The sequence below is a fragment of the Microtus oregoni genome, unplaced genomic scaffold (assembly GCF_018167655.1).
Source record: "Microtus oregoni isolate MIOR12 unplaced genomic scaffold, Mior012 000019F_ref0000042, whole genome shotgun sequence".
In the NCBI taxonomy this organism is placed as follows: Eukaryota; Metazoa; Chordata; class Mammalia; order Rodentia; family Cricetidae; genus Microtus; species Microtus oregoni.
In genome coordinates, this window is record NW_024543078.1 from 39,302,364 (window position 1) to 39,325,773 (window position 23,410).

General features: G+C 41.9%; 1 protein-coding gene across 5 annotated transcripts in view; it reads left to right on the forward strand.

Annotated features, from left to right (window-relative positions):
• LOC121459401 (protein FAM193A-like) overlaps positions 1 to 23,410 on the forward strand; it is a 125,291-nt gene that overhangs the window by 91,486 nt on the left and 10,395 nt on the right. For all 5 annotated transcript variants that reach the window (XM_041669128.1, XM_041669130.1, XM_041669125.1 and 2 more), the window contains exons 13-19: positions 4,046 to 4,244; positions 5,125 to 5,415; positions 7,459 to 7,741; positions 8,459 to 8,642; positions 10,151 to 10,381; positions 11,688 to 12,558; positions 22,386 to 22,467. In XM_041669128.1, coding sequence (XP_041525062.1) covers positions 4,046 to 4,244; positions 5,125 to 5,415; positions 7,459 to 7,741; positions 8,459 to 8,642; positions 10,151 to 10,381; positions 11,688 to 12,558; positions 22,386 to 22,467 — 2,141 coding nt within the window. The remainder of the gene's footprint in view (positions 1 to 4,045; positions 4,245 to 5,124; positions 5,416 to 7,458; positions 7,742 to 8,458; positions 8,643 to 10,150; positions 10,382 to 11,687; positions 12,559 to 22,385; positions 22,468 to 23,410) is intronic.

The following is a 23,410-nucleotide window of genomic DNA, read 5'->3' on the forward strand; positions in this document are numbered from 1 at the left end:
TAGTTTCATGCAGAGTCAGTGAGATCCTTAGACATTGGAAGTTTTTATTTCTCCTTCACTTTTGAAGGATTAATTTACTGAGTGCATAATCCTAAGTGTGTGGGATTTTCTTTCAGTATTCTAAGTATACTTTATTGTTTCCATGTTTGCATGGTTTCTGCGATTCCCGTTTTAATGCTTTTCCTTCCGATTCAGGGCACTGTGGGGATATGCAGTGTGGAAAATAGCTCATGCTAGGGGATTTTGTTATGATCTTGGGTGTGTTTTCTATAAGGGGTAGTGCTTATTTCCTCTAGCCTCAGAATAGTAATGCTAGGACAAAGGTCATTGCCTCTTTACTATCCCTGAAAAACCTAAACAAACAAACAAATAGAAATGGGGAACATTTGTGTTAACTTTGTAATTAGCTGGAATTCCTGTTGGTCTGACTGTATAGTGGAAGTTTCTTCAGTTAATAGTCTCATATCTTGATTGATGGCTTGGCATGCCATCCTTCAGTCTTGGTGTCTGAACTGGTGTGGGTAGGGAAGACAGACTAGATCACCCACTCCTAAATGATTACAGCTTTATGAAGGTGTATTTGTTTGCATTCTTGTCAGAGTTTTTACATACAGCAAAGAATATTCTTCCTTAAGAGTTACTTTTTGTCATAAAGTAGAGAACAATTCAAAATTACTGTTAATTGAAGCTTTGTGAATTTGTGTGAAGAACCTGACTTCATTGATTAATCACTTGTGTACTCACAAAGCAAACCCCACAGTAGGCCACTTAGCAAACAGCTGTTCTTGGAATGAACATTGATGCTTTTAAAGTCAGCAGGCATCATGTATAAAAGTATTGACAATAGTACAACTTTTTTGTTTGCTATCCTCTCACTTTACTGAAATTGCCCTTTACTCCTCTTTAAGTAGGTGGGCCTCTGACGAAATGTCGTTGGGTCTTTCTTCCCCCGAACTAAGCTGTGTTCAGCAGTCATTTATTGAACACCCGGTATGTGCCAGGCCCTGTGCTGCATTTTAGAAACACCCAGGTTAGTTATTCCTGGTGTTTCAATAGAAAAGGCAAAAACATAATCAAACTAAAATGCCAAATTCTGTGGCAAGCCTGGAGACGTTGCTCAGTGGTAAAACACTTGCCTAGTATGCACAAGGCCCTTGTTTACATCCCCTGAGCCACAGCAGAAAGGACACTTTGTCATGCTTCAGATAGCTTGTGAATAGACATTGGGTAGGAAAGTATTACTGGCGAGCAGACCTGAATGGAATACAAGCGTCATCACAGAGTAGAGGTCATCACAGAGTAGAGGGCACTGTAAAGTGTGAACAAGGGTCTAGACATGAATGTTGTAGAGGCGAGGGACCAGAGGTTAAGCCAGATAGTGCACAGCTGTGTCCAAGGAGAGTCTCGGGACACTCTTTTTTTTTTTTAAATATTTATTTATTTGGTATACAATATTCTATCTGTGTGTATGCCTGCAGGCCAGAAGAGGGCACCAGACCTTATTACAGATGGTTGTGAGCCACCATGTGGTTGCTGGGAATTGAACTCAGGACCTTTGGAAGAGCAGACAATGCTCTTAACCACTGAGCCATCTCTCCAGCCCTCCGGACACTCTTAAGTAGCTCAGAGTCCTGGAGGTGTTTCTGCTCAGATCTCATCCCACACCCTGGCTAATAAGCAGGCTGAGGTATGTTAGCAGGTGTTTCTGCCCCTTAGCCAAAGGTTCCCAAATTCCTTGTTGTTTATCAGCATATCTCAGCAAGATATCTTATCCTTTTTATTACTTTGTGGAACCAAGTGACTGTTAAAATGTAATATCGTTATTTTCCTTGCTTTTTGCCTCCTGGGGCTCCCATACCAAAACAGCTTGCTTAGAGCCTTGCTTTTAAGTGGTCCATCCAGGCCTTTTACCCCTGTCTATAATACTTTTGGACCCCGAATATTTGCTCTGTTTACCTGTCTCCCCTCTGTCAAAGTCTCCCAGAGCCCTCCAGGTTAGAGGACATTATGCAGTGTGCCAGTGGACTGGGTAGAGTCAGTGCCGAAGTTTCTGCATGTTAGAGCAGGTCTAGCCGATATAATTTGGCATGGTCCTAATAAGTACCAAGAATTCATCTTTGCCCTCACCAATGCTTCCTGCAGGCAAGACACAGTATTTCTTGACCAAAACCTCTAGGGTAGGTATTTCCAGATTTCAGATGAGAAAACTAAAGCACAAAAGATTGAGTGATATGCCTGAGGTCACACAGCTACTAAAAGGGAGGCTGAGATTTATGCCCAGTTTCTGTTTACCTCTCATTGGCCATGCTCTCATGATGGAGCCAGGGATGACTTCAAGGTTCACTCACAGACCCCTCCTTTCTTCACCATTTTCACCCCATTATGTCATCATATCTCATCACCTAACCAGCAACTTCAGCAAATCTTTGCCTTGCTGATCATCACTGTCTTACCACAACTGACCTTTCTAATAAACTGATCAGATTGTCTTTTCCTGACCTGACACCCTTATGATTCCCTTATGATTGACTCTTAAGGACAGTAATCAATCACATAGTTAATTCTGATGTAGCCTCTACTGTCCATATCTAATGGACCATCCCCAAACTTTGTCATCGTCCCTTCTTCCGTCTGACCATCACTTGCAATTGGGAATTGCCCTGAAGCCCTCAAACTCGAATCTACAGAATCGACTGTTCATTTATACATCACAGAGAATGGGATCATCAGGCATCCTTCCTAATGCCAAGTCTGTGACTTTCCCAGGGCATGGGCCACTCACTCATCTCAGCAGTACTTGACTCTACTAAAGGAACACGGTATGCCCAACTTTGTCCAGGACTGGGGTATAGGGTCAGGATCTCAGTGGCCCATCTTCTCATGAAGTGCATGTGATTTAGGAGAAGGCAGAGTTAGAATATCATTCTACAAGTCAGTCTTGAATTCTGCTCTGGCAGGTGAAGGAGGAGGAGGCCAAATCACAAGGTGTTAAGTGGGAGACTCACCTTGGTATTGGGTTGGATCTTGAGTAGCGAAAGCAAAAACAATGGCAGCATTTCTGGGACAGTGTCATCTGGGCCGAGGCTTGGGAGTGAGTGTATGTGAAGAGGTTTCAGAGCTTGGACACAGGTGAGCAAATGAGAACAGAAGAGAAGTTAGAGAGATGGAGACCAGAAAGGAAGTTTGTGTGTGGCCAGGCTTACTAAGCAAGGAGGAGGAGGTGTTTATTTCCCTAGGATGTCATGGGCCATGGAAAGACTTTGACTTTTATCTAAAAAGTAGCAGAAAACTACCTCCACATTCTAAGTAAAGATCACTTGAGGAAAAGGACTGGTAGGAGACCCAGATCCCTATGTGAAAGCCAGCATGGCAGTGCAACTGTGTAAATTGCACAGCCCTTCCAGGACTTTCTTAGGTATCAAGCAGGGAGAGCCCTAGGGTGTGTTCAGGGAGTTGCCAGCAGCTTGGCACTCAGTAAATATGCATTGCTGACTGGCCCACTGACTGTTTCCCATTCCATTTCCCTGACCTTTCAGGGCCTGGGCCAGTATGGTGATGAGGTTGGAATGACTTTCTCCCTGGAATGGGAGTAACTCAGCACCCCAGTTTCAGAGCACAACCAAAATTCCTCAGCTCTTGAGATCTGTGTTGCACAGCGCTAAGAGTTGAGAGCTAAAGACCTTACCATTGTTATTAGTGCTTCCAAACTGATTTGACAGTGTTGATCAGTACGTCTAAGGAGACTTCAGCCACAGAATAGCTCTTATGTATAGGAACTACATTTAAAGTGTGACTAGACAGGACTGTTAGAAGTGGCTGAGTTATCTGAAGGCATCAAGAACCTTTGGACTAAAAGTCGACCTACATGTATAGCCTTCCTAAGTAACCCTCCACTCCAGCATTTGTGAGATGTACTCCCCATGGACATGGGCTTGCGGTAAGCATAGCCCTCAAGGTTTCAGTCACAATTTGTCTGTTTGTAGTTGAACTACACAGGTATACAGAATATTAATTTTGATATGTGATTAGAACTTTTTTTTTGTAGGCTTTACCGCCAGCACCTGTTCAGAGTCACACAAATAAGCCTCAGGCATTCAATGCATCTCTTCAAGACCATATTTACCCGAGCTGTTTTGGGAACACTCCAGAGTGGAATAGTTCTAAATTTATAAGTCTTTGGGGATCAGAAGTGATGAATGATAAGAACTGGAATCCTGGCACTTTCTTGCCAGATACAATTTCTGGTAAGGAATTCATTAAAACTTTCTTAAGGTTTTAAATACCCTGAACCAATTAAGATGGTCATCATCACACTCCCCAGCGGGAGGTTCTGGGGCCTGGCATCCCATCCACCCTTCCACATCTGCACTCATGGGTCCACTGCATTGATTAACAAAGCTAACACTGGCTCCATGCTACTTGCCAGCACAGTGAGCGACATGGTGTTGTCCAGCCACAGAGCATCTGTTTCCAGGGGCTGTGTCTGACCTGTAGTTCTCAAATAGTGGTGACCACCAGACCTCAACTCAGTGCATGGGGGGGAGAAAGATAGTGACACACCTTCTTGAATTCTGTGACTCAAGTTCCTATTTGTTGGTTTCTGTATTAACCCTAAGGGGCTCTCTCCCCTATAACAAGCACCTTCTCCCCAACTGCCTCAGTTACTGAGGCTCAACCGTTACTTCAGTCTTAGGTCCAGGGTCACTTGGGAGGGGCGGGGGTCCCACCTTTCTCCCATCAGATGGCCAAAGCCCCACACCCAGCCTTGAATGTGCTCAGAACAGAAGCTAGTCCTGACATTCTGATCTATGTTTGAAGGGATTTCTAGCTGTGTGACCTTAGGCAAGTTGCTTAGCCTTTCTGAGCCTCAGTTTCTTCATCTTTAGTATGGGAATAACATTTTCAACCTCAAGAACTGGTTTTAAGGCATTCAGTGATACTGAAAAACACCTAGCACGGGAATTGGCACATAATAGGTGCTCAATAAACATTCCATAGACTAAAAGCATCATTCCAGAAAAAGTCCTGGCTTCAGTAGTGGCCCCAGTGTCTGCATATTCTTTTGGGGTTTTTACTAAGTGCTGTTTCTTTTAGAAGCCTTAATTTTCCCATTCTTCTCCAAAGGGAGTGATATATTAGGGCCAGTGCTCTCAGAAACAAGACCTGAAGCCCTTCCACCTCCACCCAGCAATGAAGCTTCTGCAGTTTCAGATATCAAAGAGAAGAAAAATGCTGCAAAAAAGAAGTGTTTATACAATTTCCAGGATGCTTTTATGGAAGCAAATGAAGTTGCCATGGCAAACACAGTCGCCATGGCCACCTCCTCAGCTACATCCTCTGTGTCATGCACAGCCACCACAGTGCAATCTAGCAGCAGTCAGTTCAAGGTGTCATCCAGAAGGCCGCCTTCCATAGGTAAGGACCCTGAGAGCCTTTCAGCTTCTCACTTTTTACACCACCCATGTTGTTACTGTTTGTTTTGCCTTTCTAGAGGTCGAAATGAAAACACCCCAAGGTGCTTGTAAATAAAAAGATGGTCTGTGGATTCTGGTTGGAATTATAGCTGCCATTCAAAATACCCTTGGGTTGCTGAGCTCTGTGTCTTGCCTCTGTCTTCTGTGATGGGCATAGATCATTGCTTTCTGAGCACAGCTGCTGCGGAGCAAAAGAGGATTTGTGTAAGCCAACAAGATTATTAGCCTGCTAGCACTCACACTAATCACTTATTGACAGTTAGAAGGCACCTAAAGCAAAGAAATGTTTATAAAGACTTAGGGTAAATGTCTGAGGACACAGGAGCTGGTTTGTACCTCATCAACCAATGTTGAAGCAGTTTGAGCATCAGAAAAAATCATGGTGGCGCACACCTTTAATCCCAGCACTCGGGAGGCAGAGGCAGGCAGATCTCTGTGTGTTCGAGACCAGCCTGGTCTACGGAACTAGTTCCAGGACAGGCTCCAAAGCCACAGAGAAACCCTGTCTCGAAAAAAAAAAAAAGAAAGAAAAAAGAGAAAATCATGAAGGGCATGAAAAAGAATATGATGAACCTTGGCACTCAAAGTCGGGAATCCCTTGGGATATTCAGAGAGGCTCCTAAGGTTAAGAAACTTCTCTTTGTAGAAGCATACAGTAGAAACAAAGTTTCTGTGATGCAGTCAGCAGTCCATTAGATGACATAGGTCAGCCTAATTAGGGAATATTTCTGTTTCTTTTCCTCTTGTGACAAAATACCCTGAAAAAAGCAACCCAAGAAAGAAGGGGTCATATCTATCCTGCAAGGGAAATGAAGGCTACTGGAGTTTGAAGCAACTGGTCACATTGCATCCATAATCAGGATGCTGAGAGCAATGAATGCATGCACATGCTCAGTTTACTATCTTCAAAGTATGTAATCCAGTTCTGCATGTTCACGAAACTCACAATTAAGATAGGTCTTCCCATATCAATTAAAGTAATCAGAATAATCCTCCAGAGGCATGCCCATTCACCCATCTAGAGGATTTCAGATTCTGTCAAGTTGATAATTGACACCAGGCTTCAAAAAGAGTGTTTCTTTTGTTTTGGGGAAAGTGGGAGATGAGACAAGGTCTCTCGGTGTTAAGTTTAGGCCAGTCTCAAACACATACCAATCCTTTTTCTTCAGCCTTCCAAGGCTTGTACTATGGTAACCAGCTAAATAGCCCACATACCACCCTTTTATGCGTGTAAGAGAGAAAGTACACACTTGCACACAGTATAGTGCATCAACCAGATCTTCACACTTAATTGACAAACGTGCTACCATTGTGCCACATCTCCAGTCCTTCAGGAAGCATTAAGAATACTGACTATCAGTTTGGCAAACAACATTTCCATGGACGCTGACCCATTATGAGTGATGATGGGCACCCCCTGAGGAGGAAGCTGGCAACTATAAACCTGACAGTAACAAAGGTCATTTATTCTCTATGTAGTTCATCTCTATGTAGTACTATTTGTCTAAAATGTTTCACCCAGATGTGATAAGATAAATCACACTAGTGGACAGCTGGCCTCTTGAAAAACGTATATCTTGTCAAGGGAATTGTTAGCAGCCACTGAATTAGTTAGAGAAGCTTTGATGACCTTGGTAAAGTTAGGAGCTTAGATTTAGGTTATATGTGCAATCTGACCTCCAGGCTTATGAATGCTGGTGCCCACTGTGGAGAAATCTCAGGTTCTTTTTAAACTTGTAGGCTCTCAAGAGCTCAGGCTGGAGCACAGCTTACTACAGATGTTAGGACCAGATCTGGTATGTGTGGGAAATAAAATAAATGTGACCAGTCAGGATGAAGATGAGTGGGTGTTCTTTGGTTTCTGTAGGTCTGAACATCCCCCAACCCCCAACCCCCAAAAATGGGGAAAGAAATGTAATTAAAGGCAACCTAAATATTTGTTTTCTTCAGCCAGTGACATTCTCTCTTGTATCTCTACCTGCAGGTGATGTTTTTCATGGCCTCAACAAAGAGGACCACAGACACTCAGCACCTGCTGCTCCAAGGAACAGCCCCACAGGCCTGGCCCCACTCCCAGCTTTGTCTCCTGCTGCACTTTCTCCAGCCTCCACGCCTCACCTTCCAAATCTTGCTGCCCCATCATTCCCCAAAACTGCAACCACAGCCCCTGGGTTCGTGGATACACGAAAGAGCTTCTGTCCTACCCCTGTGGCTCCCCCGCCCTCCACGACAGATGGCTCCATCAGTGCCCCTCCCAGTGTCTGCAGGTGAGTCACAGAGCCCTGGTCCCTGTGAGGAGGGCTGGGAGCCATGCTGCACTAACATAGCTACAGACTGTGCTCTGGGTCCAGGCAGGTAACAAGTCCAGTGCAGAAGAAAGAGACCTTACCAACAGAGGCCAAGGCCGTGGAGTTGGAGAGGCTCCAGTCTCAATCTCAGCCTCTAGTTCTTCAGAGGAAAGAACAATGGCCCGGCTGCCAAGACCAGGGTCAGGGATGCTGACTATCTCCACTGGTGGCATTAAGGGTGTGGTGTGCCTTGCTTGTTTTTTTAAGTTGTTTTTGCTATTCATTGGGTAGAATCTGCAGAAAATTTACAAGATTTATGTACTGAAACTAATACCACACACAGTGATTTTTATAAAAGATCATTTCTGTTACCTTTGACTTTCTTTGCCTGTTAGAAGCACGTCCTTCATAACCCCCATTATGAAACCAGTGGTCTCAGGGAAGTCAGAAAAGTCATGTGTCCATCCGGTGACACTGTAGGTGTGCTATGACTACTGACCACATGTCTGCCATATCTCCTAACTGAGCCCATTCATCACACTGTCTTGGCTGATGGCACATGATTCTCTGACCCCAGAGCCATGAGCCCTCTTTGCTGCCTTGGTCTGAAAATTAAGCTGAACAGTGGGTGGGCATGAGGAGTAATTAGTGCCTCTGGAGTGGCTACTTGCTAATTTTCTGTATGTGGTTTTGCAGTGACCCTGACTGTGAAGGGCACCGCTGCGAGAATGGTGTCTATGACCCGCAGCAGGATGATGGGGATGAGAGTGCAGATGAGGACAGCTGCTCCGAGCACAGCTCGAGCACCTCAACTTCCACCAACCAGAAGGAGGGCAAGTATTGTGACTGCTGCTACTGTGAGTTCTTCGGACATGGCGGGGTAAGTGCATATAGTTAGTGTACTGTGACTTGACAGTTGTGTGACTTTCAGCCTTTGGCAAGAATTGTGTGTTAGATTTGTTTTTATTATTTTGAATTATGTGTTGTCATGAGTAACTGTATGTGGGTATGTTCATGTGACTACAGGTACCTATGGTTACCAGAGGCATCTGATCTCCTGGAACTGGAGTTACAGATAATTGTGAGCTGGGTGCTGGGAACTGAACTTGGGTCCTCTTGAAGAGCAGTGTGTGCTCTTAGCCACTGAGCTATCCCTCCAGCTCCTTAGTAGGCCATTTATTTAAAAAGACATAAAGTAGGATAGGAAGGAGACTCTTTGGGAATAAAGGGTCCAGAGGGAGTTTAAGAGAGGATAGCAGAAGATGAATATCAAAGTATATCAATGTCTGAGATTTTATACGTACTTCCAGATTGTACTTACCCAAAGAAACAGTATTTCATCACAGCAGGTTTTCTCTTATCACTGTGTTTTTGTTGGTGGTATTTGTTTCTATTTTTTCAGACAGGATGTCTCTCCAATTCTAGGCTGACCTGGAACTCATTACGTATCCAGGCCTGTCCTAAGTTTGCAGGAGTTCTTATGCTTTGGGCTCCTCAGTGCTATGGTTACAGAACTAAGCCACCTGTGTTTTTGTATTTATTTGTGAGATTTTTAGGTAGTCAGTGAAGTAGGTTGTTAACTAAACCCCACCATAGTTTGGCTCATGCAGTCTGTGGATAGTGGTAACCTTGTTGGATGAGTGCAAGGTATTGGCACACTACATGTTTGTACAACGCTGAAGAGCCGGAGCTGTACTTATGCAACCAGGGTTCCCCAAGGTTCCCCAAGGAGGGAGAAATAAGGAATGAAGGTACATGTACATTTATTTTGTTTTTGCTTTGTTCTATCTCCATTTCCTAAGATGTGTGATTTTAAACAGTAAGAAATTGGTAGTAGGACTGAGAATGAGGTGTTTTTCCCTTTTATTTCCCTTTAAACACTAAGAAGAAAAGTAAATATTGAAGAGATTATTAACATCAAAAGATAATTCCAGAGCTGGGGCTTTAGCTTACTAGTTCAGTGGGAGAGCTCTTGCTTAGCCAGTGCAAATCCCTTGGTTTGGTCCTCAACTCTGGTGGTGGGGAAGATAATAATCTCACTATACTACGTAAAAGTAGACATATAAATATATGTGTATGTGGCTTTTTAGCTTTAAAAAATCATTTTGTGTTTTGCTGGATTTTCACAAATGTTTATAACAAGTTAAAAGGTAGCTGCCAAAACTTAACTTTTAGGTTACATGGTAAAATAAATACATGTCTTTTCATTAATAAATAGGCCTTTCATATTATTGCCTATATTTTTGTTTTGCAATGATTATATGCTATTTATTTAAGTAATTTTTAAAATTAAATTTAAACAAGTTATTTTTGGAGAGAAGTTTTGAAATTTCTTATATTCAAAGTTGTTAAAACTTGAGGTCTAATTTAGTTATATTCTTACCTTAGCCTCCAGCTGCACCAACAAGTAGAAATTATGCAGAAATGAGGGAAAAACTTCGTTTACGGCTGACCAAAAGGAAGGAAGAACAACCCAAGAAAATGGAGCAGATATCAGAACGGGAGGGTGTAGTTGACCATCGGAGAGTGGAAGATTTGCTTCAGTTTATAAACAGCTCAGAGGCCAAGCCAGTTAGTAGTAGTCGTGCAGCCAAACGAGCAAGGCACAAGCAGAGGAAGGTAAGTGACAACCCTCCATTTCCGGACATACAGGTACACATTTCAGAAAGCAGGACTGTTTGACATGCCTGCCCTGGCCCTGGTGCTCTGAGAATGTGATTGTCTGTCTCAGACAGCCTCATCTAGAAGCTATATCACTTTATGTTTTCTTAACAGTGAGTTTGTAGTAGTCTACATGGAGGCTTCCCTGTCCAGTGGGACAGCAAGCGTCTCCACCTTTGTGGGAACCTTCCTTCCAAAGAGACAGAAGGAATAGCTTTTGCCATGGGAAATAGAAAGGACTCTCTGAGGTTTAGAAGCTGAGAATGAGGAGATGTCTTGGTATGAAACTGAGTCTTGGCCCGTAGTGCCTGTATGTGCCTTTCCTAACAGACCTCCTACATTCTTGTTGTGACTACTGGCCCAACTAGTTAAAGGACAGTTAATAACATCAACATTATAAAGGGTAAAGTTAGCCAGCTGCCCTTGGTGGAAACCTGAGCAATTTTCACCTCCGCCCAGGTTCCAGTCTGTGACAAGACCTGACCCATTGTCTTGTATCATTAATAAAATGAAATCTTCAGTTGGTGAAACTTCTTTCCATCAAGCTGGAAAGCAGAAATGCACATTTGCTGTGTGATGGTAAATATTTCTGAAAACCCTTGCCCTTGTGAAAGTCTGCATATTTTGAGACTATCTTCCAGCATGGGAAAGGTTTTTGTTTGTTTTTACTTTTTAGTTTTTGAACACATTTTGGTTTTGTCTTATTTTTGCAGTTCCCCATGTTAGCTTCAGCCCTCACCTGGACAGCTAAGTTTGTCAGGAGCTTATATAGTCAGTAAGCTGATTCCTTGCCTTCCACATAAATAAGTGGTCAGCTCTCTGGGTGCTGCACACACAGCGCAACAGTTGCCTTGATTGCTCCCAGTATCTAGCTCTTGGTCAGATGCTGTTAGCTGCCCTGTTCCAGTAAAATATGTGTCTGCTTCAGTAGATAGATGAGATCCAAGAGTTCTCTAGGGTGAAATAATTGCAAGTAGGTATATTTAAGTTTTTAGTTGTTACTGTCTCTTTCAAAATTATGTGATCGATATGTCAAGGTTTTTTTTTTTAATTAGTCTTACTTATGTGGAGGGGAGGTAGCATCATGATATGTATATAAGTCAGAGGACAACTATTGCAGGATGAGTCTCCACCATGTGGGTCTGGGTCAAATTCAAATTCGTCAGGCAAGTGCCTTTACCTTCTGAACCACCTTGACAACCCTGCCAACTTTTAGAGTTCTTATCATGGTCTTAAGCCATCTTCTCTTTTTTTTCATTGACAGCTGGAAGAGAAGGCACGCCTGGAAGCTGAGGCCAGAGCACGGGAGCATCTGCATCATCAGGAAGAACAAAAGCAACGGGAGGATGAGGAGGAAGAAGAAGAGGAAGATGAGGAGCAGCGTTTCAAGGAGGAATTTCAGCGGCTTCAGGAGCTTCAGAAATTAAGAGCGGCAAAAAAGAAGAAAAAGGAGCGGCCAAGTAAAGACTGTTCCAAGTTGGAAATGCTCGCTAGAGATTTCCAGGCAGCAGCAGAGTCTATCTCTAACTCCGAAAACATCCACAATGGCTCAGTAGAACAAATTGAAGAACCAGAAACCTCATCTCACTCCCCTTCCAGACATATGAACCACTCAGAGCCTAGGCCAGGGCCTGGAGCCAATGGGGATGCCACAGATCCCATGGACCCCAGAGACTCTAAGCTTCTGCTACCCAAGGAAGTCAATGGGAAGCAGCATGAGCCTCTTGCGTTTCTCTTGGACATGATGCATCATCACAAGGAGGGAAACAGCAAACAAAAGTTAAAACAGACCAGCAAGACTAGCAATGAGCCAGCCAGGAAGCCCATGGATCCTCCCAAAACCACAGAGGTACAGCCCAAGACCCGGGCCCAGCCTGAGTTAAAACCTAAAGTAGTTGACCTTACTCTCCTCACAGAGCAGAAGAGAGAGGAGAGAAAGGCCAACAGCAACAACAACAACAAAAAGCAGCTGAGCCACATCAAAGAGGAGAAGCTGAACACTGTCACTCCTGAGCCACCCTCCCCTAGTCAGCTCCTGCAGAATGGCAGGCTGATTCTGGCAAGTTCTCCACAGCCCAAGGGCAAGAATAAGAAAAATAAAAAGAAGAAAGGAGACAGAACCAGCAGTTCAATTGGTAAATAAGATCATAAGGGAACTATTCCCAGCTTTGGCTGGTACTATTTTGTGTGTGTGAGCTCTCTGCAGGCCCCTGCAGGTGGGATGTTGCTTATCTATAGCTTTTCACAATAATAATTGTAGCTGTTACATTATTATTATTATTCTGAAATAATTTTAGACATAAAAAGCTATAAAAGTGCAAAATATTTTTTCAATGTATTTTTGATCTGTGGTTAGTTGAATCTACAGGTACAAACCTGGAGGGTAAGGAAGGCGGCAGCTATAACATCCATCCCATCCTGGGTCTTTTTGGGTTGAGGTTATATTTGCCCATTTCTACTGCATTTGTATTGATGGTTCCCATCTTAAAGTTAGTAAGTTTTGTTTTCTCTGTCACAGTGAGTTCCCATGACACTCCAGTGCATTGTGTGTGTTTTCAGGTGTCATTGGATAGTGAGAACTTGATCTATTCACATGGGTACTGTCTTACATGGGTCTAGAACATTCTTGAAGCAGTTGCAGAATTTTCTGTCCTTACACTCTGGTGAAGTATGCACTTCCTGTTTGGTACATAAAAGTAACATGCTCCATATTCTTTTGCCTTTTGCTGGTTTTCCTTAATTTTTTTTTCTGGGGAGCACTTTCATAACTGTTCAAAGAACTCTTCCTTGCTTTTTACAAATGTTTCGAATGTGCTGCATTATTTTTGTGGAAAAGTTAATTGGGTTGTTCCCAGAGCTTTATAATTTCACACGGTGCTGAGTATAATGCTGTCCACGTCTGTCTTCCTGACTGCAGGTTTATCTTTAGAGTACTTGCTCAGAAAAGGGAGTTCTGCTCAGATAGCAAGTGTACAGTTATTTTATGGGATGCCTCCACATTCCTCCAGCCATTCAGGAGGCCCTCTTGCAAGCCACCCGTGTTCTCCTGACCCACACAGCCCAGCCTGAAGTTTCATGCGAGGCTATTTAGCTTTTACCAACCCATTAACTGGAATCACTCCTAGGAGTGGTTTTCATGGCCATTTCCATCTAATTTGCAGTAAGGTTAGTAAACTTTTATAGAAAGTTTGCTTGTGTGCCTTTTTGTAAATTTTCTATTCATATCTTGTTTTAATTAAGAGTTTCTGTTGTTGTGGTAGAACATCACGACTAAAGCAGCTTGTGGAGAAAGGATTTATTTCATCTTAGAGCTTGATGTCTGTCATCCAGAAAAATCAGGACAGAACTCAAGGCAGGAACTTGGAGGCAGGAACTGAGGCAAGAAGCCATAAAGGAGTGCTTCTTACTGGCTTGCTCCTCATGGCTTGCTGAACCTGCTTTCTTATAACACACAGTACCACCATCCCAGGAGTAGCAGCAACCAAGCAATGAACTAGGCCCTCACACATCAATCAAGAAAAATGCACCACAGGCTTGCTCACAGGCCAGCCTAGTGGAGTCATTTTCTAAAGTTTCCCTCTTCCAAAATGACTCTAGCCTGTGTAAAGCTGATAAAAAACTTTCCAACACATACGTTTTACCTGTTTTGTTTTTCATCTAGAATTTTGTTGTTTAAGAAATCTTTACAAATTAGGGATATGAGTTTCCACCTGTGTCCAGTGCTGCCAAGATTTTCTCCTAGTTCTTAAGTTTCTTGTGGACTTGATTTACTGGGAAGAAGATACACATGTTTCTCTAGAGTTTGTATGGTTTCTTTTCCCTCCCCCTCATAGAGATCTTGAATACAGTTGGGGTTTATTCTTGGGTATGAGGTAAGGTATGGGCTCATTGTTCTCTTTTCCTAAATGGTTACACAGTTTTCTTGAAGCATTTATGAAGAAGCTCATCCTGTCCCCATGGCCTACAGTGCTGCCCTTTTGCAGCAGGTCTGTGTATGTGCTTAGTGATCTATCCTGTGTTTATTGCTCTGAACTGTTATTTTTAGTCTCTGTATTTTACTGGCTCTTCTCACCTCTTCGTGCTTTTTGTTTTGTTTTGGTATTTTGCTGTTCTTCTATATGAGTTATAATGTGAGTATAACTATAAAGTACGTATTGTATTTTGGAACTTAATTTTAAAATGGATGAAATATCTCCATGTATTTATTTTTCAGTGCTAAGATTGAAACTCATAGCCTGTGCATGTTAGAAAGGCACTGTACCCCTGAGCTACATACTTTACCATAATACAGTTTCATATTAATTATAATGTAATATAATGTTTCATTTTAAAATTTAAAATATGACTCTTAAAAACATATATGGCTCAAATTGTATTTCTATTAGCCAGTGCCGCTTAACTGGTTGTTTATGTGAAGCTGTGTTGTTGTTTGTGTGTGTGTACACTTCACATCTTTTGCTTTACTAAATTGCCTCACTGTTCAGGTCTTATTATTCACTGTAGTTTACGGGTGTAGGCACATCGTGAATTGTAGGCAGGGATGACTGATGTGTACTCCCCTACTCACATACACTGGACTCGTTCTCTCTCAGTCTGTGTGTGTGATTGTTGCTGCTCTGTGGTTTGTGTTTTTTGTTTTTTTAAGATAATGTCTTATGTAATTCAAGATAGCCTCCAACTCCCTTTATGTAGCTTAGAGTGACCTTGCACTTCTGACCCTCTTGATTTGACCTCCTAAATACTAGAATTATTGATATATTCTACCGCTCCCTTTTTATGCAGTAGTGAGAATTGAACCTGGGGCTTTGTGACAAGTCCTCTACCAACTAGCTACATACTGGTCCCACTCTTACAGTTCTTTCTTTTGATCTGCTTATTTTGGTTTGGGTTTTGTTTGTTTTCAGGACACGGTTTCTCTGCGTAGACCTGACTATCTGGGAACTCTCCAGACTGGCCTTGAACTCAGAGATCCCCTGTTTCTCTGCCTCCCAAGTGCTGGGACTAAAGGTGTGTGCCACCATACCCAGCTCTTCTACTATTGTTGTTATGCCTTTATCTGGTCTTGGTATCAAAGTGATACTGGACTCAGAAGAGTTTGGAAGCCTTACTTTCCTATTTTATAGAATAATTTAAATAGTATTGACATTAGTTCTTCTTTGAAGTTTAGATAAAATTCTACTACAATTCCATCTAGTCTTGGGCTTTTTCTAATGTGGGAAGCTTTTTATTACTATTTCAATGTTGTGGCTGGCTATAGATATATTTGAATTATTTGTCTCTTTGATTTAAGAATGTTGTATGCATCTGGGAATCTATCCATTTCTTTTATATTGCCCATTTAGTGGAATAGAGATTAAAAATAGATCCTTAAGACTTTCTGTATATCATTTATTTATGTTACAATGTCATCTCCCTTTCATTTCTTTTTTTTCCCCCGTTTTTTTGTTTTGTTTTTTGAGACAGAGTTTTTCTCTGTGTAACTGCCCTGGCTGTCCTGGAATCACTCTGTGAACCAGGCTGGCCTCTAACTTACAGAGATCCACCTGTCTCTGCCTCCTGAGTGCTGGTTTTAAAGGCAAACACCACTACTACCCAACTTTCTATTTATTTCTAAATTTTAGTCATTTGTGTCTTTTTCCAGGCTGGCCTCAGAGATTTGCCTGCCTTTGCCTTCTCTCCTACATGCTAGAATTAAAGGCATGTATAACCATGCTCAGCTTGATTTTAACTTTTTTTTTTTTTTTGGTTTTTCGAGACAGGGTTTCTCTGTGGCTTTGGAGCCTGTCCTGGAACTAGCTCTGTAGTCCAGGCTGGTCTCGAACTCACAGAGATCCACCTGCCTCTGCCTCCCGAGTGCTGGGATTAAAGGCGTGTGCCACCATCGCCCGGCTTTGATTTTAACTTTTTATGTGTATGGGTGTTTTACCTATATGAATGTCTATCTACCATGTGCATGCCTGGTACCTGTTAGGTCCAAAGGAGTGACAGGTTTCCCTGGAACTCAAGTTACAGATGGTAATGAGCTGCTGTATGGGTACTGGGAATCAAACCTGGATCTTCAGGAAGATTAGCTAATGCTTCTATCCACCTAGCTATATTTCCAGTCTTTGGGGTTCTTGCTTCTTGGGGGGGGGGGGGTCTTTTGTTACTGTTTGTTTCTTTGTTTCTTGAGACAGGTCTCATTATGTAGTTCTGGCTAGTCTGGAGAGGTCTGTCTGCTTCTTTGTACCCAGCACTGATTAAAGGTGTGCACCATGACACAAAACCTCTCTTCCAAGCCTTGGACCGAGTCACATTCTTCCTGAAGTGATTGAAATGTTTCCACATTGACTGAGATGCTGGCCTTTGGAATGAGGCTTAGATATTCCACCTAATGCTAGGACAGAAGCCAGTGACTCTTAAATTTCTTGAATGTTTTCATGAAGAAAATATGCTGAAGTTTTTCAAAGTTTTTCTTGCACCTGCTGCAGTAATTATGATTTTTCTTCTCTGGCCTATTCATGAGTGTTATTATTCTAGTTTCCTAACATTAAACAAACCTTAAGTTCCTGTAATAATTACCACTTGCATGTGGTAATTATATTCTTTGGTTGAGATTCTATTTGTGTTACTTTATTGTCTTGATAGTCATGGCCTGTAACTTTCCCTTTTGTTGCTGTTTTTAATTACTTCTGTATTTGCACATGGTGGGAGTGTCGATCATTATACTTTCTTTAAAGGAATTAGAGAGCTTTGAGTTTTCTTATTTCAGCTCTGAAACACCTTCAGGCTGCATGGGAACGAAGTAATAAGAGTTTTTAGAAACTCAACAGCATTCTGTCTCTCCCCGTGGAAATCTTATGTTTCTTCATGTGATGAGGTTAATTTTGAAAGACTTTTTAGTTTTTAAATTTCCCTTTTCAGCTAAAATTTCAAATTTTGTATACAGTCTCCAAAGTATATTAAGATTTGTTTGCTTGCTCAGGACAGGCTCTTCTGATGATTACTTTAATTGTATCCAAAAAAAATCTTTTTAAGACAAGGTCTTATAGGGAGCTCAAGCTTGCTGCACACTTGTATGTTGCCTGGCTGGCTTTTATCTCTGCTGTCACCACCTCCTCCTGAATGCTGGGATCACAGTCTAGTGTCACCATACTTGGCTCTGTGGTCTTACAGATAAGTTTTCACGAAGTTGTTTGAAAGTCTATGGTTTCCATGTTGTTAGCTTTGTGTGTGTGTATGATTTCTCTCTCCATTCACCTGGGAGCATGTTAGCAGCTTGAGTTTCTAGGTGCAAGGGCCTATTCATTTCTAGGTGTTCTTTCCCCTTGCTGCATTATGGTTACAGTGTTTGGACTTTTCTATATCCTGAATTGTATAGATCACTCCATTTGCAACCTTATTATAGCTTTCTATTATTAAAACAGAATATTTGAGATAATCAACTTCTAAAGAGGAAAAGTTTATTTTGCTCTCAGTTTTGAAGATTTTCGTCTCTAGTCAGTTAGCCTTATTGCTTTGGTGCCTGTGGTGAAACAGCATGTGATGGCAGATAGAATCAGCCCAACTTACAATGACTGGGAGGCAGAGAGATGGAGGGAAGAGGTAAAAAGCCAAGAATGTTCCCCCCAATGATCGAACTTCTTTCCTGTAGTCCCCACATCCATAGTTTTCATTACTTCCCAATAGCCCCATGGCCTTTGTGGACTATAGTCCTAACTAGAGCAGAATTCTTAGATGTCAGCTTTTGTGAATGTCTCATGTGAACCTGAGATACAGATGTATTTCTGCTTAAGGCATTTGTGATACTTATACTAGAAGCACTCTGCCACTAAGGTGCATCTCCACTTTTTTGGAGGAAGAATCTTGCTAAGTTCTCCAGATTAGCAACAAACTTGAAAGTCCTCCTGCCTTAACCCCCTGAGTATAACTAGATGTTTCTATTCCACCCACCAGTTCTTGAATAACCACTCTGAGGCTTAATATTAATTAATTAATTAATTAATAATTAATAACACTGTTTGGCCTATTAGTTCAAGTTTATTATTAACTAGCTCTTACAACTTAAATTAATCCATTTCTATTATTATCATGGCTCATGGCTTGCTACCTCATATCTTGCTTCCCCAGCCGCTGCTAGCATCTGCCTGACTTTTGACCAAAGCATCTTCTTTATTAAGCATTGGTAGTAAAACATTCAAAGCATAGAGAGAGACATCCCACATCTCTGAGTAACTAATGTTACAAGGACGTACTACCACACAACTCCCAAGGTTAGCCCAGACTATATAATGGGGACCTTGTCAGGATTTGGTGGGGGGGAGAATTTTCTTTGGTAAGTTAACATCATTCACATTTGTTATAATAATTTTATAGTTGGCATCAATGTTATCACTATCTTGTAATTACTTTGAGTATTTTTTGTATGTGCTGTTTTCTTCTCTGATACTTTCTTCAACACTTATTTCTAAACATATTTGACGATTAGGGAAAATTAAGGATTTGTACTCATGTTTGTGTGGGCCTTGTGCTACTTCTAGGAAGAACAGGAAAGTCCTAAGGAAGGTAGGTTCTTAGGCCAATGGAGGGATGGCCTGCTTTAGAACATACATGCTTTTTTTTTCCAATTTGTTTTATTTATTTGTGTACGTCTGTGTGCATGTAACAGAGGCCAGAAGAGGGCATTGAGTTCCCTGAACCTGGAGTTACCTTTAAGCTATGAGCTGCTTGATATGGATGCTGGGATTTGAACTGGCATCTCCTGGAAAGGCAGTAGAGCGACCTCTCCAGCCCCAAGAACATGTACTCTTCATAAATAATCTAGGTCCTGTAGAGAAGAAGGTGACTCCTCTGAGAGTCATTCATGAGGCTCTGCCCTCTAGACCCCACCTTCTAGCACTGCTATACAAGGAGGTAAGCCTCAGTGTGGATTTGTGGGGTCAAACTATGTCCCAGTTGTGGTAGATTCTTTATACTTACTGCTTCAGTACCCTAGTGCCTAGTCCCCTGCATCTCCTGCCTTATTTGACTTCAAGGCATTCACCACACCTCCTCCTTCCTCTGTTATTGTCAGTGAGCCAGAAATCTTATTATAGATTGTTGTAAGCCACCATGTGGTTGCTGGGAATTGAACTCTGGATCTCTGGAAGAACAACCAGTGATCTTAACCTCTGAGCCATCTCCCCAGCCCCAGTTCCACTCTTTCTACTGTGCTATTCCCATTCCTTCTCTTCATCTTGCTTATTTGCATTGCTTCTGCTTTGTCTGAATATAGCATCTTTAGGTAATTCTTGGGACATCACTTCTAAGTGCCCTGGTCCTCTGATAAGTGAAGCACAGCCTTAACATGACTCCTCCCATCTGAATTCCTCCTCATTGACAGTGACGGTAGGGTTCCATTGGATTTAAAATTCTTGAGTCACATCTGTATTTTAATATGCTGTGGAAAAACTGTTCTCAAAACTAAACACAGCTTCTTATACTAAGGTTTTATAAATACTTATATTTTTGAGACAGGGTCTCATGTAATACAAGCAGACCTCCAACTTTCTATGTATCTGACAATGACTTTGAACTTCTCATCTTCCTGCCTATACCTGAGTCCTGGGATTATAGGATTACATGGGATGTACCACCATGTCCAATTTATATGTAGTACTGGAGATTGAGCCCAGAGTTTCATGAATACTGCGTAGAAGCTCCTAAGCTAAGCTTACTTTCTCAGTCTGAGACTGCTAATTCTGCTTAGGAGAGCATACACTAGACACTGGAATACTACACCTGCACCGCTGTGCTCAGTGTGTGGTGTGCTTACCCTTGTCCTGAGGCTGAGAAGAGGCTGCTGAACTGCATCCTCACACACCTACAGCATGTCTTCTCCAGACAAGGCCAGAGCTTTTTTGTCACTTCATGGTTTGCATGATCATCTTTGCTTTTGGTTATTTATTATTCTCCTTTTTACATTTATTAACTTGTTTTCGGGAGCACATTAACACATACTTGCTACAGAGCAAGTATGGAGGTCAGTACGCAGCTCACAGAAGTTGGTTCTCTCCTACATTATTGCAGTCAGAACTTGGCAACAAGTGCTTTTTCTCAATAAGCCATCTCATTGGCTATTTTGCCTTTTTTTTTTTTTTTTTTTTTTTTTTTTTTTATTTTTCGAGACAGGGTTTCTCCTTAGCTTTTGGTTCCTGTCCTGAAACTAGCTCTTGTAGACTAGGCTGGCCTTGAACTCACAGAGATCCACCTGTCTCTACCTCCTGAGTGCTGGGATTAAAGGTGTGCACCACCACTGCCCTGCTAGCCTTTTTCTATTCTTAAGATAGGTTTTTATGTAGCCAGGCTATACTGACTAGAATAACATGTCTTCTCTGCCATGCCAACTTCTTTCTGTGCTTTTTGTTACTACTGCTTAAATTTTTTTTAATTTTTTTTATTTATTGAACTATACATTTTTCTCTGCTTCCCTCCCTGACTCTCCCCTCCCCTTCAACCCTCTCCATGGTCCCTATGCTCCCAATTTACTCAGGCGATCTTGTCCTTTACTACTTTCCATGTAGATTAGATTTATATATGTCTCTCTTAGGGTCCTCATTGTTGTCTAGGTTCTCTGGGATTGTGGTTTGTAGGCTCGTTTTGTTTTATGTTTTAAAATCACCTATGAGTGAGTACATATGATAATTGTCTTTCTGTGTCTGGGTTACCTCACTCAAAATGATGTTTTCTAGCTCCATCCATTTTCCTTCAAAATTCAAGATGTCATTATTTTTCTGCTGTGCAGTACTCCATTGTGTAAATGTACCACATTTTCCTTATTCATTCTTCGGTCAAGGGGCATTTATGTTGTTTCCAGGTTCTGGCTATGACAAACAGCTGCTATGAACATAGTTGAGTACATGTCCTTGTGGTATGATTGAGCATCCTTTTGGATATATACCCAAAAGTGATATTACTGGGTCTTGAAGAAGGTTGTTTCCTAATTTTCTGAGAAATTGCCACACTGACATCCAAAGGGGCTGTACCAGCTTGCATTCCCACCAGCAATGCAGAAGTTGTCATCGGTGTTTTTGATCTTGGCCATTCTTATAGGTGTAAGATAGAATCTCAGAGTTGTTTTGATTTGCATTTTTCTGATGACTAAAGATGTTGAATATTTCCTTAAGTGTCTTTCAGCCATGTTAGATTCCTTTGTTGAGAGTTCTCTGTTTAGGTCTGTACTCCTTTTTTTTTTTTTATTGCCTTAAATCTTTACTGCTTAAATCTTTAGGGTCTATTTGGAATGCAGTTTTGTGCAGGTGTCCTTGTCTTTCCCTTCCTTCTGAGTTTAGATATAACTAGAGTCCTCTTCTGGCCCTGTTCTTTTCAGAATGGACGCTCCCAGTCCTTGGTACTCTAATCCTGTGAGTTGTCACAATGGCGGCTGTTATTAAGCAAGTGAGATGTGCCTTAATAATGACACTGTGGAAAAGCCTGTGATGGAAGGAACTAGGGTGATGATCTGGGGTGACTGAAGCTCATTCTTAACAAAGAACTGTGAACTACCTCTACCTTTCCATTTTCATTGATATTGCATACTTGGAACCTTGAGCTGAACTTGGGGAAGAGACTCAATGTCCAGTCAGACCTGGGCACAACAGGGGACAAATGTTGAAATTCTCAGACATGGCTGAGGTCCTGGGAAGTAGAATGAATGTCCCTTAACTAATGACCCTCTGGTGCCTTGCAAAGGAAAGTAGGGCAGCACTCTTGATTTGGAAAGTCCTAAGTTCTGAGTCGGGGTTCCTTCAGGGAATCTTTTTGGTGGGTTTTTGAAGCAGTAATGGCTAGTTTGGCAGATGGGTGAGTAGCTTTAGGGATTCACAAGAGCAATCTGCCCTTCTGGCCTTTTGCAGAATCTTGCATTAAATACTTTGTGCAGTGTTTATCCTGGTGAGATATCCACTCTTGATAATGTGATGTGTCTCCTTCCCTTACTTTACAGATGATGTTTTCTTGCCTAAAGACATCGACCTGGACAGTGTGGATATGGATGAGACTGAGCGGGAGGTGGAGTATTTCAAAAGGTAACACAAGGCTTGCATGTCAGGACATTGTTAGGTTCCTGGTTGCTGAGCTTATCTCGTTTTTCTGTTCCTGTGACCTTCCTGTGACATTTCTGTCACCCTGGATGAATATCATGAACAAGCCAAATAGCAAACAGCCCAAATCTATTCCCTACCCCATACACCTGCTCTTACGTACACACTTGGTTTTCTCTCTCCTCTTTCATTTTGTCTATGTTGATGGTGGTTCCCCTGGTTGAGCCTGATTCAGCAGACTCACTTAACTTCCAAAACTGCTACTTCTGATTCTAGCCTCCCGTGTTCTTAGGCACCTTGCAGGTGAGTCTCATGTACATGTGGCATTTGAACATACTAACATGACCTTCTTTAAGGAGAAAAGTAACACTAAAGATACACGCAGCTATTCTGGTGACCAACCTAATTGGGACCATATTCAAGGATGTTTCATTTACTATATAAATTGTGGCAACAAGAAAATACCACCCCCCCCCTTTTTTTTAAGATAGGGTTTCTCTGTGTGACAGCTCTACCTATCCTAGAACCTACTCTGTAGACCTAGTGGCCTCAAACTCACAGAACTCCACCGGCCTCTGCTTCCCAAGTGCTGGGATTAAGGGCATGCGCTACCACTGCTCGGTGGCTTAAGTATATTTATAAAAAGTCCAAAAGAGCTTGTGAGCAAATTAATTTAATTTTTTATTTTTTTCAGTAATTTTTTGTATATTTAATTTTAAAGACAGGATCTCCTATAATCCAGGCGGGCCTCCTGCTTCTTCTTATTGGTAGGATTATAGATATACCTCACCATATCCCACTTGAATTTTTAAAGTGTCTGGGCAAGGTGGTTAGATATAAAGTCAATACAGGTGATTCTGCTTTGATGTCATAGACTGTAAGGAATTCCAGAGGGACCACATACCAAATCTGCATTCTGAAACTTTCA